This window comes from Chiloscyllium punctatum, chromosome 11 (genome assembly GCF_047496795.1).
Source record: "Chiloscyllium punctatum isolate Juve2018m chromosome 11, sChiPun1.3, whole genome shotgun sequence".
NCBI classification, from domain to species: Eukaryota; Metazoa; Chordata; class Chondrichthyes; order Orectolobiformes; family Hemiscylliidae; genus Chiloscyllium; species Chiloscyllium punctatum.
Window position 1 is genome coordinate 6,302,658 of NC_092749.1, and position 12,421 is coordinate 6,315,078.

Consider the following 12,421-nt stretch of genomic DNA (forward strand, 5'->3'; position numbering starts at 1 on the left):
TCCAACAGCGCAACACTCCCTCAGTAATGATCCTCTAACAGTGCAGCACTCCCTCAGTATTGACCCTTTGACAGTGTGGCACTACCTCTGTACTGACCCTCCAACAACGCGGTGCTCCCTCAGCACTGACCCTCTGACATTTCAATGTGCAATTTGGATTGTCATGCCTAAGCCTGTTTTTTACCAACACCTTGGCTCCTTCCCTATTTGGTATCAGTAACCTGGGTTGATATCAAAGAGAAGGACTGGTGACAGTGAGTCTCCCCGAGCCATTCCAGATGGACTTAACCATGATGGCATCCTAAGAGTCAGCATCATTCATGATTCCTCAGATACTAAAAAAGTGCGTGTCCCACTGCAGCAAGAACTGGACATAAACAAGGAACTGCAGAAATTGCTGGAAAATCTCAGCAGTTCTGACAGCATTTCAGTGAGAAAACAGAGTGAATGTTTTGGCTTCAGTGACCCTTCCTCAGAAGCTGGGCAAAGATCAGGCTGAGACTGACAAGTGAAGGTAACATTCTTGCCACACAAATGCCAGACACTGACCATCTCCAATCATTTTAGTTTAGATTTAGATTTAGATTTTATTTTCATGTGTACATAAGTACAGAAATACAGGAGTACAGTGAAAAGTGCACAATGTCACCACACACTGCACCATCTCAGGTACAAAGGTATCTAGGTACAAAAAGTAGTAAAAGAAACCAAGTTAAAAAGTTAAGGATTACCTTCGTAGAACAAGTGGAAAAATAAATAAGGTAATAGTTAATAATAAAGTCTTTTTTAATTTAAACTAGAAATATAAAGCAATAAAGTTAAAAGTTCAACAGTCTTTGATGAGTCCTCTAGTACTTATTCCAGTACCTGCCATCGCTACTGCTGCTACTGAAGCTGCCACCTCCGATCTCCTCCTGCTGCTTCCGGAACATTCCCTGGGACCCGATTGCCAGGTACGTGCTGCACCCTGCTGTCACCACCCGCCCCCTCACTTGCCGGGCCTGGAGATCACCGGGGGGGTCCCTGAAGGACTCCCACGCCGTGCTGAGAGACAATCTAACCACTGCTAACCACTGGCGTTCAGTGGTATTAACATCACTGAATCCCCTACTGTCAGCATCCGCGGGGTTACAGTTGATCAGAAACTCAACTGGACTTGCCATGTAAACACAGTGGCTTCAAGAGCAGGTCAGAGGCTAGGAATACTGCAGTAGGTAGCTCACCTCCTAACTCCCCAAAGCCTGTCCACCATCTACAAGGCAGAAGTCAGGAACGTGATGGAATACTCCCCACTTGTCTGGATGAGAGCAGTTACTACAACTACTATGACAAAGCAATCTACTTCATTGGTACCTCATTTACCACCTTCAACATCCACTCCCTCCACCAGTGACACTCAGTGTGTACTATCTACAAGATGCACTGCAGAAATTCACCAAGGATCCTTATCCAGCACCTTCCAAACCCATGGCATCAGACACTGGAGGGATTGAGGATTGAAGGGATGGATGGAGAGAGGGGTAGAGGATTGAAGTCCAATGAACAATAGCAGGGCAGCCTTGGTACAAATCCTGCACCAATTAATTGCTTGGATCAAGTCCACCTCTTCCTGCAGTCGGGTTTATGCTGATGATCAATAAAGGAAGCGACAAGGAACCTGATCTGATGTGGTGAGTTTACTCAGTTTGATGGAGCTCGGTATCCAGGTTAATGATTGACTCTTTTCAATGTGATTGGGATATTAACCTTAACTCAGAGATTAGCTGCCAGGTCACTTTAGTTAATGAGTCCCTTTACACTACACAGCAAATACCACATACCATATATCACGAAGAGACTTAGTGCAGAGTGAACCATTTTAAGGATTCCTGCCCACCCCCAACTCAAAGAAAATGCAAAATTCTCCATTCCTCACATTCCCTCCTGTTTTCTCTTGCTTTGCTTATGGGACGTGGGCATTGCTGTCTGGACCATTCCTAGTTGCCCTTGAGAAGGTGGGGGTGAGCTGCTTTCTTGAACCACTGCAGTTTGTGTGCTGTAGGTTGAACCACAATGCCTGTAGGGAGGGAATTCCAGGATTTTTACCCAGTGACACTGAAGGAGCAGTGATATATTTCCAAGTCAGGATGGGGAGAGGCTTGGAGGGCAACTTGTAGGGGGTGGTGTTTCCATGCATCTGCTGCTCTTGTCCTTTGAGACGGAAGTGATCATGGGTTTTGAAGGTGCTGTCTGAGGATCTTTGGTGAATTTCTGCAGTGCATCTTGTAGATGGTACACACTGCTGCTACTCAGTGTTGGTTATGGAGGGAGTGGATGTTTGTGGATGTGGTGCTAATCAAGTGGGCTACTTTGTCCTGGGTGGTGTTGAGTTTCTTGAGTGCTGTTAGAGCAGCCCCCATCCAGGTAAGTAGGGTGTATTCTGCTGTTGACTTAAAGAGAAGCCAAGACATTTTTGACAGGAGTGGGAACCAACCCCACATCTCAGAGCTCAGTACCTTATTCCAGTACCTCAACTGTGTGACAGGTTTAGTTCATATGTTACCATCAGAATCTTTTGCTAGCTCTGAGATTACACAAACAGTATAATTATCAGAAAGGAGTATTGTCTAATTGAGTTAATCAGTGTAATCTTCTTCATTCATGTCCCCTGAGAGCCTTTTCTGCAGATTGACTGAACACGCACTGAAACAGAGTGTGGGTCAGCCACTGGATCCTAACGGGTTCAATGAACTTAACTGGGTCCAAACCAAATGAGCATTTATCGAGTGAGTGTCCATCGAGTGAGTTTATTTTGTGTGAGTTCAATGAAGTGAGTGTATCTGAGATAGGATTGGTATGCATTTGGAAACGCAAGGACTGATTAGGGATAGTCAGCATGGCTTTGTGCATGATAAATCATGTCTCACTAACTTGATTGAGTTTTTTTTCAGGATGTGACTAGGAAGCTAGATGAGGGCAGAGCGATATGCATTGTGTCTATGGACTTTAGCAAGGCCTTCAACAAGGTTCCATGTGGTAGACTGGTTAGTAAGGTTCGATCACATGGGATCCCCAGGGAGAGCTTGCCAAATTGATACAAAATTAATTCCAGCAAAATGTCAGTGGAGTAGGACGCCTCAGCCAGAACTCCTGTGCTCTGCCTGTTCTTTTTCATTTTTTCTTCCCCTCTCCTTCCTTCCCTCAGCCTCCAACTCCCAGCCTTTGAAGTGGGGTCAGTAATCAGTGGCCCAGAGCAGGGACACCAGTGACCAGAGCAGAACATAGTGGTAGTGGCCCAATGCAGAGCTTGGAAACAGCCAGCAGCCAAACCACATGAAGGCCGGTCTGCATGGGTCTGCTGTGGAGAGCCCTTTGGGAGAGACTGTGATGTTAGCCTTTTCAACTTTACTTCTTGTCTTCCTGACCTATGGTTATACTGTGTATCGCTGGAATGTAATTCTCTTTTTCTTCATATTCTGTATCTATGGATTGTGCCGACATACTCTGTACCTCAGTTGGCACTGTAAGTGGTAACTTATACACTGCTCATGGTACCCATTTGAGTACATGTGACAATAAAGCCAATTCAATTCAAATTAGCTTGAAGGTGGGAGACAGAGGGTGGTGATAGTGTTTTTCAGACTGAACACCTGTGACCAGGGGTGTGCCACAGGGATCGGGCCGGGATCCACTGTTGTTTGTCTTTTATATACACAATCTGGATGAGAATATCAGAGGCCTGGTTAGTAATTTTGTGGATGACACCAAAATTGATGGTATAGTGGACTGTGAAGAATGTTAACTAAGAGTATAATGAGATCTTGATCAGCTGAGGAAAGGAAGATGGAGTTTAGTTTAGATAAATGTGAAGTGTTACATTTTGGTAAGACAAACCAGGACAGGACTTACACAATTAGTGGTGGATCGCTGAGGAGTGTTGTCATAAAAGAGATCTTGGGGTGCAAGTGCTTAGTTCCTTGAAAGTGCTGTTGCAGATAGATAGGGTCGTGAAGAAGACATTTGGCACATTTGCCTTCATTGATCAGTGCATTGAGTATAGGAGTTAAGGTTATACAGGATGTTGGTGATACCTCTTCAGGAGTACCATGTGGAGATCTGGTCGCCCTGCTGCCGGAAAGGTATTATTAAATTGGAAAGGGAGCAGAAAAGAATGACAAGAATGTTACTGGGACTGGAAGTTTTGAGTTATAAGGAGTGGCTGGATAGGCCGGAACTTTTTTCCCTGGAGCATAGAAGGTTTTATATAGTTTTATAAAATCACGAGGGAGGTAGATAATATGAGTAACAAAGGTCCTTTCCATAGTTTGGGGAGTTCAAAACTAGAGGGCATAGGTTTCAGGTGAGCGGGGAAAGATTTAAAAGGGACTTAAGTGGCAACTTTTTCACACAGAGGGTGGTGCATATATGGAATGAGCTGCCAGAGGAAGTGGTAGAAGCTGGTACAATTATAACATTCAAAAGATATTTGGACAGGTACAATGGATAGGAAAGGTTTAGAGGGATTTGGACCAAACAGAGGCAAATGGGACTAGTTTAGTTTGAGAAACTTGGTCAACATGGACAAGTTGGACTGAAGGGTCTGTTTCTGTGGTAAAAACAATGACTGCAGATGCTGGAAACCAGATTCTGGATTAGTGGTGCTGGAAGAGCACAGCAGTTCAGGCAGCATCTAAGGAGCTTCGAAATCGACGTTTCGGGCAAAAGCCCTTCATTAGGAATAAAGGCAGTGAGCCTGAAGCATGGAGTGCGTGGAGGTGAAGATAGTGTATATGGAGTCCTAGTGTATGTGGAGCTAGTGAATAAATTGTCCAAATGTCTAAAATTATGTGATCAGGCATTGGAAGGGTTTACAGGGATATAGGCAAAATGCTGGCAAATAGGACTAGATGAATTTAGGATATCTGATGGGCATGGATGGGTTGGACCAAAGGGTCAGTTTCCATGTGTATCTCTTTATGGCTCTACAGCATAATATCACAAAGTCTTCCCTGGACTGAATGACATCTGATCATTTCCTGACATTACTTAAAGGATAATTCAGAGCTGTATCTGGCACTTCGTTCCTGACTTGGGGATTGTAACATCAGAAACAGAGCAGGTCCATTGATAAGGGAACTGTTGGAGTATCAGTGGGAGATGGGACTTTGCTCCTGACTCACTGAGCTCTGCTCGGCCCGCGTTCGGTCTAATCACATGAGTTTCTCAGGGAGCCTCTACTTTGAGCTGTAAACCTGAGACTGGTTGAGGATCACTGGCCTATCAGCAGGTTAATTATTGTCTTCCTTATCACCCACAGGGATCTCATTAACATTCCAATCATGGCTATCTCACTGGGCTGGGACACAGCTCCTCTCATTTGGGTGACAATCCTGCCATTTGCCAGGTTCTGTGTCCCACTCGCTGTGAGTTTCCATTGCCATTCATTGCCGGCTTCCTGCTGCACTCTCCACTGACCATGGTAAGGATCGTCAATCTTATGTACAGCTCAGAGACAGGGAGATGTTACTGAGAGAGTGAGAGAAAGAATAGATAGGGAGATGTTATTGAGAGAGAGAGAGAGAGAGAGAGAATAGACAGGGAGATGTTACTGAGAGGGAGAGAGACAATAGACAGGGAGATGTTACAGAGAGAGAGAGAGAGAATAGACAGGGAGATGTGACAGAGAGAGAGAGAGAGAGAATAGACAGGGAGTTGTTACAGAGAGAGAGAGAATAGACAGGGGGATATTACAGAGAGAGAATAGACAGGGAGATGTTACAGAGAGAAAGAGAGAATATACAGGAGGATGTTACAGAAAGAGAGAGAATAGACAAGGAGATGTTACAGAGAGAGAGAGAATTGACGGGGGATGTTACAGAGAGAGAGAGAATAGACGGGGGATGTTACAGAGAGAGAGAATAGGCAGGGAGATGTTACAGAGAGAGAGAGAGAGAGAGAGAGAATACACAGGAGGATGTTACAGAGAGAGAGAGAGAATAGACAGGGAGATGTTACAGAGAGAGAGAGAACAGACAGGGGGATGTTAAAGAGAGAGAGAATAGACAGGGAGATGTTACAGAGAGAGAGAGAGAGAGAGAATAGACAGGGAGTTTGTGGATGGGAACGACAAGCAGTGCAATCTAATTCAGGAATGGTCACTCAACCGGAAACGTTAACTCTGATTTCTCTCCCCAGCTGCTGCTGAGCTTTTCCAGCAATTTCTGTTTTTGTTACTGATTTCCAGCATCCGCAATTCTTTCGGTTTTTATTAGGGAGTTGGATCATTTCAGAGTTCATTCTGTGGAGAAGTTATGATAGTTCCCTTTTAGAAGGTGTTGGGTGTGTTTAATTGAGGCGTAAATCTGAAAAGTTGAAAAAGGGGCTGGAGGAGGTGATTCCAGTTGTCAGTGGGAATACGGTTGTCTCCAGTTCCACCCCAGCTTCGACTCCATCTCTATTACCCCTTCATTCTCTCAATGGTCACCGTGGGGATCCTACTGACTATGGGAGGTTCACTGGGACACAGAATTCCAAAGATTCCTGAGAGAGAAGATTTTCTCCTCACCTCTGTCCTAAACAACCAGCCTCATATCCTGGTCCCGAGCCTATTTTGGACCCTCCTGTCGAGCCCTTGAAGAATTTTATACATTTCAAGGCCATCACCTTTCGTTGTTCTAAACTCCAACGAATACCAGTGTATTCTTTTCCACTCAGTCCGTGCTCACTGCAACACAAGGGCAAACCATTTGAAGTTCCTCCTTGTCAGAAAGAAAACGATGTTTTGAAAGAAAGCAGCTTGCCCTGCGTCCCCGTACTGATCCCTGGGAGAGATCTCTTGTCAGATTTCACTCAGTCTCTTGCTGACAGTAACAGCATCAGCGTTGCTGAGCTAATTGACAAACCTTGAAACATTCTCAAATGCCCTGAAGGTCCACTGTTGCCTGTCCAGTGTGACTCACTGAATTAGTTCTATTCAAGGCTGATTGTGTAAACCTCAGGTTTCAATGACCTAGGATCAGACTGAAAAATGCCCCTTTCTCACAGTCTGTTCGGCTCCGGAGCACCACAAACCCTTCTGCAGGACTGTTTGAAACAATTAGTTTGAAAGTAGAGATAGGAATGGATGAATCACTCTCTCAGTCATTTAGTCCAGACTATGATTGCGATATTATATCAGATCAATTTATCACTCATTGCTTGTGGTTTTAACAGTGATCAAATGATTAGAAAGAATGAATTTATAATCATTGAGAGAATGACACCCTCTATCACAGGTTACATTGAAATATATTCACTTCGTGTCTTAAGTCTCCAATTTGTACAGAGGACGGCAGCATCACTATAATGGCTCAATAGTTTGTTTTGCTATATCTGTCCTGGAGGGCTTAAAGGGGACAATACAGAGGCATTTTACCCTGTATCTAACCCCATGCTGTCCCTGTCCTGGGAGGACTTAATGGAGACAGTGTAGAGGAAGCTTTACTCTGTATCTAATCCTATTCTGTCCCTATTCTGGGTGTGTCTGTGAATTTTTCCCAAAGGTTAAAATCCTTCATGTTGTGAAGGACAATATTAAAAATTAACCTCCTAATCTCCTGTTTGAAAGATTCTACTGTCCTTCACATTATGTGCACAGTGTGGGTTTGAATGTTTAAACTGAACTCAGTTACTTCATGAAATGAAGTTGCTTCCTCTCACATGTGTAGCAGCCTCTGGGTGCTGTCTTCCTTTATCAATCTGGACAAAGAAATCTGAAGTTGCCACAGTAAAATGAGCAGCTCTCTCAGTGGAAACCCTCCATTGTTTAATTACTCATCCCAAGCTTCATTTATTCCCACAGTCTGATTTATAGAGTAAGTTACCTGCTTCTGGTCTGCTTCTTCCTCCCACCGAGACTGTGAATTCTTTCGATCACAGCCACCTAACCTTCAGACTGATTCCTACAGAGGGCTGACTGTCTGAGGAACCGATGTGCTTCCTGGTTTTGCTCTGTGCTTAATTATGAAGAAGATTTCTGGCCCTCAGAATCCGTGGTTCAGTTTTTAACCAGGCCTGGTGTTTTCCAGAAGGTAGCTGTGGCTAAGTGAGCAAAATTCAAAAACAGATTTAAGTCCCACCCTGAGCCAAACAATGACATTTTTTTCAGAAAATGTGCTTTATTCATAAAATTTGTGGAAAGAAGAGTTACAAAATATTTTCAATTTGAATATTGCTGGATTTGTAAGAAAACTCAACCTGTCCCCATGCAGTATATTCCATTCAATGCAACTTTAATATTTACAAAATTCATTCCTTATCAAGTAAACAGTCAGAGGGTAAAATTTTTCAAGTTGGAACTTGCAGAAAGTGCAGTAAGTGTCTTTTCTTCGTGTGAGGTGCCTCAGTACATTTGGAGTAGTCTTGATCACAATGTCCCTTCTTTAAAAAGTACACAGCCCAAGGGTTCTGCAGTTCCTAGCCCCTCACTGTGCCCCTTAATGATAGCACTTAACCACACTGCCTACCTCCATTGCAGCTGCTCCCAGGTTGAGGATGCCCCTGGGTTCTTGACATGGAGGGTGTGCCAGTCTGCAACACTGAAGCAGGGAGGACTGAAAGAGCAGCTAAGTTTAGGTAGACCAAAAAGGGTCTATCCTACCCCCAGAGTACACAGTCCCACACATTGAGATGCTCAGGATAAATCTGAACAGAAACCACATCAAAGCTCTCCAGCCCTTCCTTACAAAGGCACATCTCACTGCAGCTGACCAGTCTCCCACACAATACTGAGGGGTCACTGCACTGCTAGAGCTGATTATCTTTTGTAGAAGATCCCCCTTTACATGTAAAGATCTGACAGCAATCTTTTAAAAAGCATATTCCACATTAAAAAGCATCAAGAGCATATGCTTGATTGAAGCATATAAGATCCTGAGTGGACTTGATTGGGTGGATGTGCAAAGGATGTTCCTCTTGTGGGAAAATCTAGAATGCGGGGTCAGGGTTCGATTTGACTAATTATTGTCACATGTATGTAAGTACAGTGAAAAGATGTTTTGTCTGCAGTACAAGCAGACCATACAAAGATCATAGGGTGATAGAACAGAGCGAGGAATTCAATGTTACGGATGCAGAGAAGGTGCAAAAAAAGGTACAAGATCAACATTAGGTTTGAAATTTGACGTTGATTCAGCAGTCTAATACCAGTGGGGAAGAAGCTGTTCTTGAATCTGTTGGTACGTGTGTTTAAGCTTTTGTGTCTTCTGCATGATGGTAGAGATTATAACTGCGGTGGGAGGGGTCTTTGATGTTGACTGCCTTCCCGAGGCAGCGAGGAGTATAGATAGTGGCAATGGATGAAAAGTTGGTTTCTATAATCACCTGGGCTGTATTCACAACACTCTATTTTCTTACAGTCCTGGGCCGAGAAGTTCCCTTACCAAGACATGATGCATCCAAAAGGAAACCAAAACAACTGTGGATGCTGTAAATCAGAAACAATCCCAGAGGTTGCCAGGAAAGCTCAGCAGTTCGGGCAGCATCTGTGAATAGAAATCAAGGTTAACGTTTTGAGTCTGGTGACCTTTCAGAATGCTGAGCAAGGGTCACCGGCCCTGAAATGTTACCCTTGAGTTCTCTTCACAGATGCTGCCAGACCTGCTGAGCCTTTCCAGCAACTTCTACAATTGTTTCTGATGCATCCAGAGATACTGATACATCATAGAAAGCATTCTATGTTGGGTGAAAGTCTAAAGTTGTTTAAAAATCATGGCACCCATTTAATATAGGTCTCTAACTCTCACCTCCAACTGCAACCCCCCCCCCCCCCACCAATCCCCACCTTCCCAGTTCTCTAACTCTCCCTCTGTTTCTCATTCATTCAGATTCAAGGGACTGTGGGATATCAGTTCCAAAACTGGGCCAACACCTACAGCTGCAGGCCAGAGTTCTACTTTGAACCAGCCTCCGTGGAGGAAGTCCGACAGGTGAGGAACAGAATCCACTCACTCATTCAGCCCCCACTCCAGCCCATCGCCTGCTGACCTCCAGATACATCATGATGGGCCAGGGAGTTCTTTAACCTGCAGTCAGACCAAAAGCCAACCCACATTCTGCAAGGCTGCAGAACTGTCACTATTAGCTCATGGATACACAACTAAGAACAGTGAGTCATTAGAGATAGGGTTCCGAGTTTATTTAACACCTGTCACGTTCTCAGAATGTTTTAAAGTACTTCACAATCCAGGAGAACAGAAGATACTGAGTACAGTATACACACTGAGGAAATGAGAGGTGCAGGATTTTCACACTGGAACATGGCAAGATGAAGGAGATATGCACGGGAGAACAGAGATATAAAGGATATCTTGGAAAATTAGGGTTATGATTCCAGCTGAAGTTACTGTTGGACAAGTCAGACCTAAAATTAAATCTAGATTAATAGATTTTTTAAATAACTTAGCATTGTGATCTTTTGTTAAAACATGAACTAAGACTAGTTTTGGTTTTAAAAATAAAACAGGGTTTGTTAACAAAAAGAACAAAAATAAAATAAACCAAATGAAGCTATCTAAAAAAAGAATTGGAACTTGCAAAACATACAACAAAACCAAATCTTATCTATTTCCAAATTCATCACATTCTCATTAATCAAAATCCAGAGGAATTTTCACTGTTGAATCTATGGGTTTAATTTCACTGCTGCTCAGTTCCTGTCATGAACTGTAATTCTTTTTTTTACCTTGAATCATCACAGAACCAACTGCTTAGACATCCTTAGTTTATTTAGTAATTTGCAGATGACTACCCAACCAATCCTGGATTGAAAGATACACAAACTACACACTTTCACTGAGGTAACTTAGTCCCTTAACTGCTTTGAATAATCTCCTTTTTCTCAGAGATTATATTTGTGACTGACTCCAGTCATATTGTCTTCAAATTGTTCAAAAAGCTTTCAAATCTCTGAGTTTTTTGAAAAGCAATCTTTGAAGATTCTAAAACCAAAAGCAAGATAGTGTCTTTCAATGTTTTCTTTCTCCTGTTATAAACTTCCATGACATAACCAAACTTCCATGAACACCCCAGAGTTGCATATTGGTTTCAAACCTAAGTTCCAGAAAAATTAACCTTTTCACAAAAATAGATCAACACCCATATGCCACTAGTTTAAAATCCAAATGCTAAAAAATGGCAGTAAGTTTCTCAAATTGGCTGAAAGCAGATACTCTCAGATTTGTTATTAAGTGTTCCTCATTCTGTAGGTTCTAGAGCTTGCCAAACAGCGCAACAAGCGAGTGAAGATCGTGGGCTGTGGACATTCACCCTCTGACATTGCGTGCACTGATGATTACCTCATCAGGCTCAACAAGCTTAACCGGCTTCTCCAGGTAACATTCACGCTACATGTTTGAAACAAAATCCATTGCTTTCCCCAGCTGGTTTGCCCTGGGTTACCCCAGGAGAGTTTCTCCCAGTGTCCATTCACGTTAGAGAGCTCTGATGAATTCAATGTGATTGAGGAGGAACTCTGTGCTGGGAACTAACTCACGCCTCAATGTTACACAGTCCAAACATGGAACCTCACCGTGCCAGCTAAAAGCATCAAACACGACCACTATTGCCCATTTGACACTTGGAGATTAGACCACTGCTCTATCCTTCCACTGAGGAAACAGGCACTGGAGAAGGTGAAATTAGATTCAGTACAATAGATACAGACAACAAAAATGAGTAGTTACAATGGAAGTAGATTAAAAAGCTACAAGATGTGTTAGAGATCTTTAGGGTTATGGAAGAGTTCAATTAGATAGACATGGAGAAGAGGTTACCACTTTATTTTACTTGCTATTCCTTGGGATGTGGGAATCACTGGCAAGACCAGGATTTACTGTCCATCCATAATTGCCCCTGCACTGAGTGAATTTCTTGGTCATGGAAAGGGCAGTGAAGAGTCAATCTTTCCAGCCCTTGCAGAATAAGTATCTTTTAATCTTTACCTTAAAAAGATTCAAGGACCCCTGTTTACAAACAAAGTTCCAAAGTCGCATGACCATCCGAGAGAAGAAATTTCACCCCCTCTTTGTTTTAAATATTTTAAAACAGTGACCTCTGGTTCTAGAATGTTCTTTCTATATTCTTCTTCCACAGGTGGATACAAAGAAAAAGCAGGTGACGGTCGAGGCAGGGATGGTGTTGGCTGATTTGAATGAAGAATTAGCCAAGCTGGGATTGGCTCTGTCCAAGTGAGTGACTGAACTGGGGAGTTGTTTCCCACACAGAAGATCGCCCTGCCACTAAACCCCCCCCAACCCCCGCCATCTCACAGCTGTACCTGCCGTCTCTGACTGGGAGGAGATTATAGCAGAGAGACTAAGAGCTTTGTGAAGGTAGAATTTAACTTGGGCATTTACTCTGGATCAGGTGAAAGGGAGGACTGCAGATTCTGGATAAAGAATCAAGA

The 12,421-nt window shown here is 43.3% G+C and overlaps 1 protein-coding gene across 1 annotated transcript in view; it reads left to right on the plus strand.

The window, feature by feature from the left end:
• Window positions 1–900: 900 nt before the first annotated feature.
• LOC140482699 (L-gulonolactone oxidase-like) overlaps window positions 901–12,421 on the plus strand; it is a 50,924-nt gene continuing 39,403 nt past the window's right edge. The window contains exons 1-5 of the mRNA XM_072580230.1: window positions 901–953; window positions 5,297–5,458; window positions 9,843–9,944; window positions 11,223–11,348; window positions 12,109–12,203. Coding sequence (XP_072436331.1) covers window positions 5,456–5,458; window positions 9,843–9,944; window positions 11,223–11,348; window positions 12,109–12,203 — 326 coding nt within the window. The 5' untranslated portion in view covers window positions 901–953; window positions 5,297–5,455. The remainder of the gene's footprint in view (window positions 954–5,296; window positions 5,459–9,842; window positions 9,945–11,222; window positions 11,349–12,108; window positions 12,204–12,421) is intronic.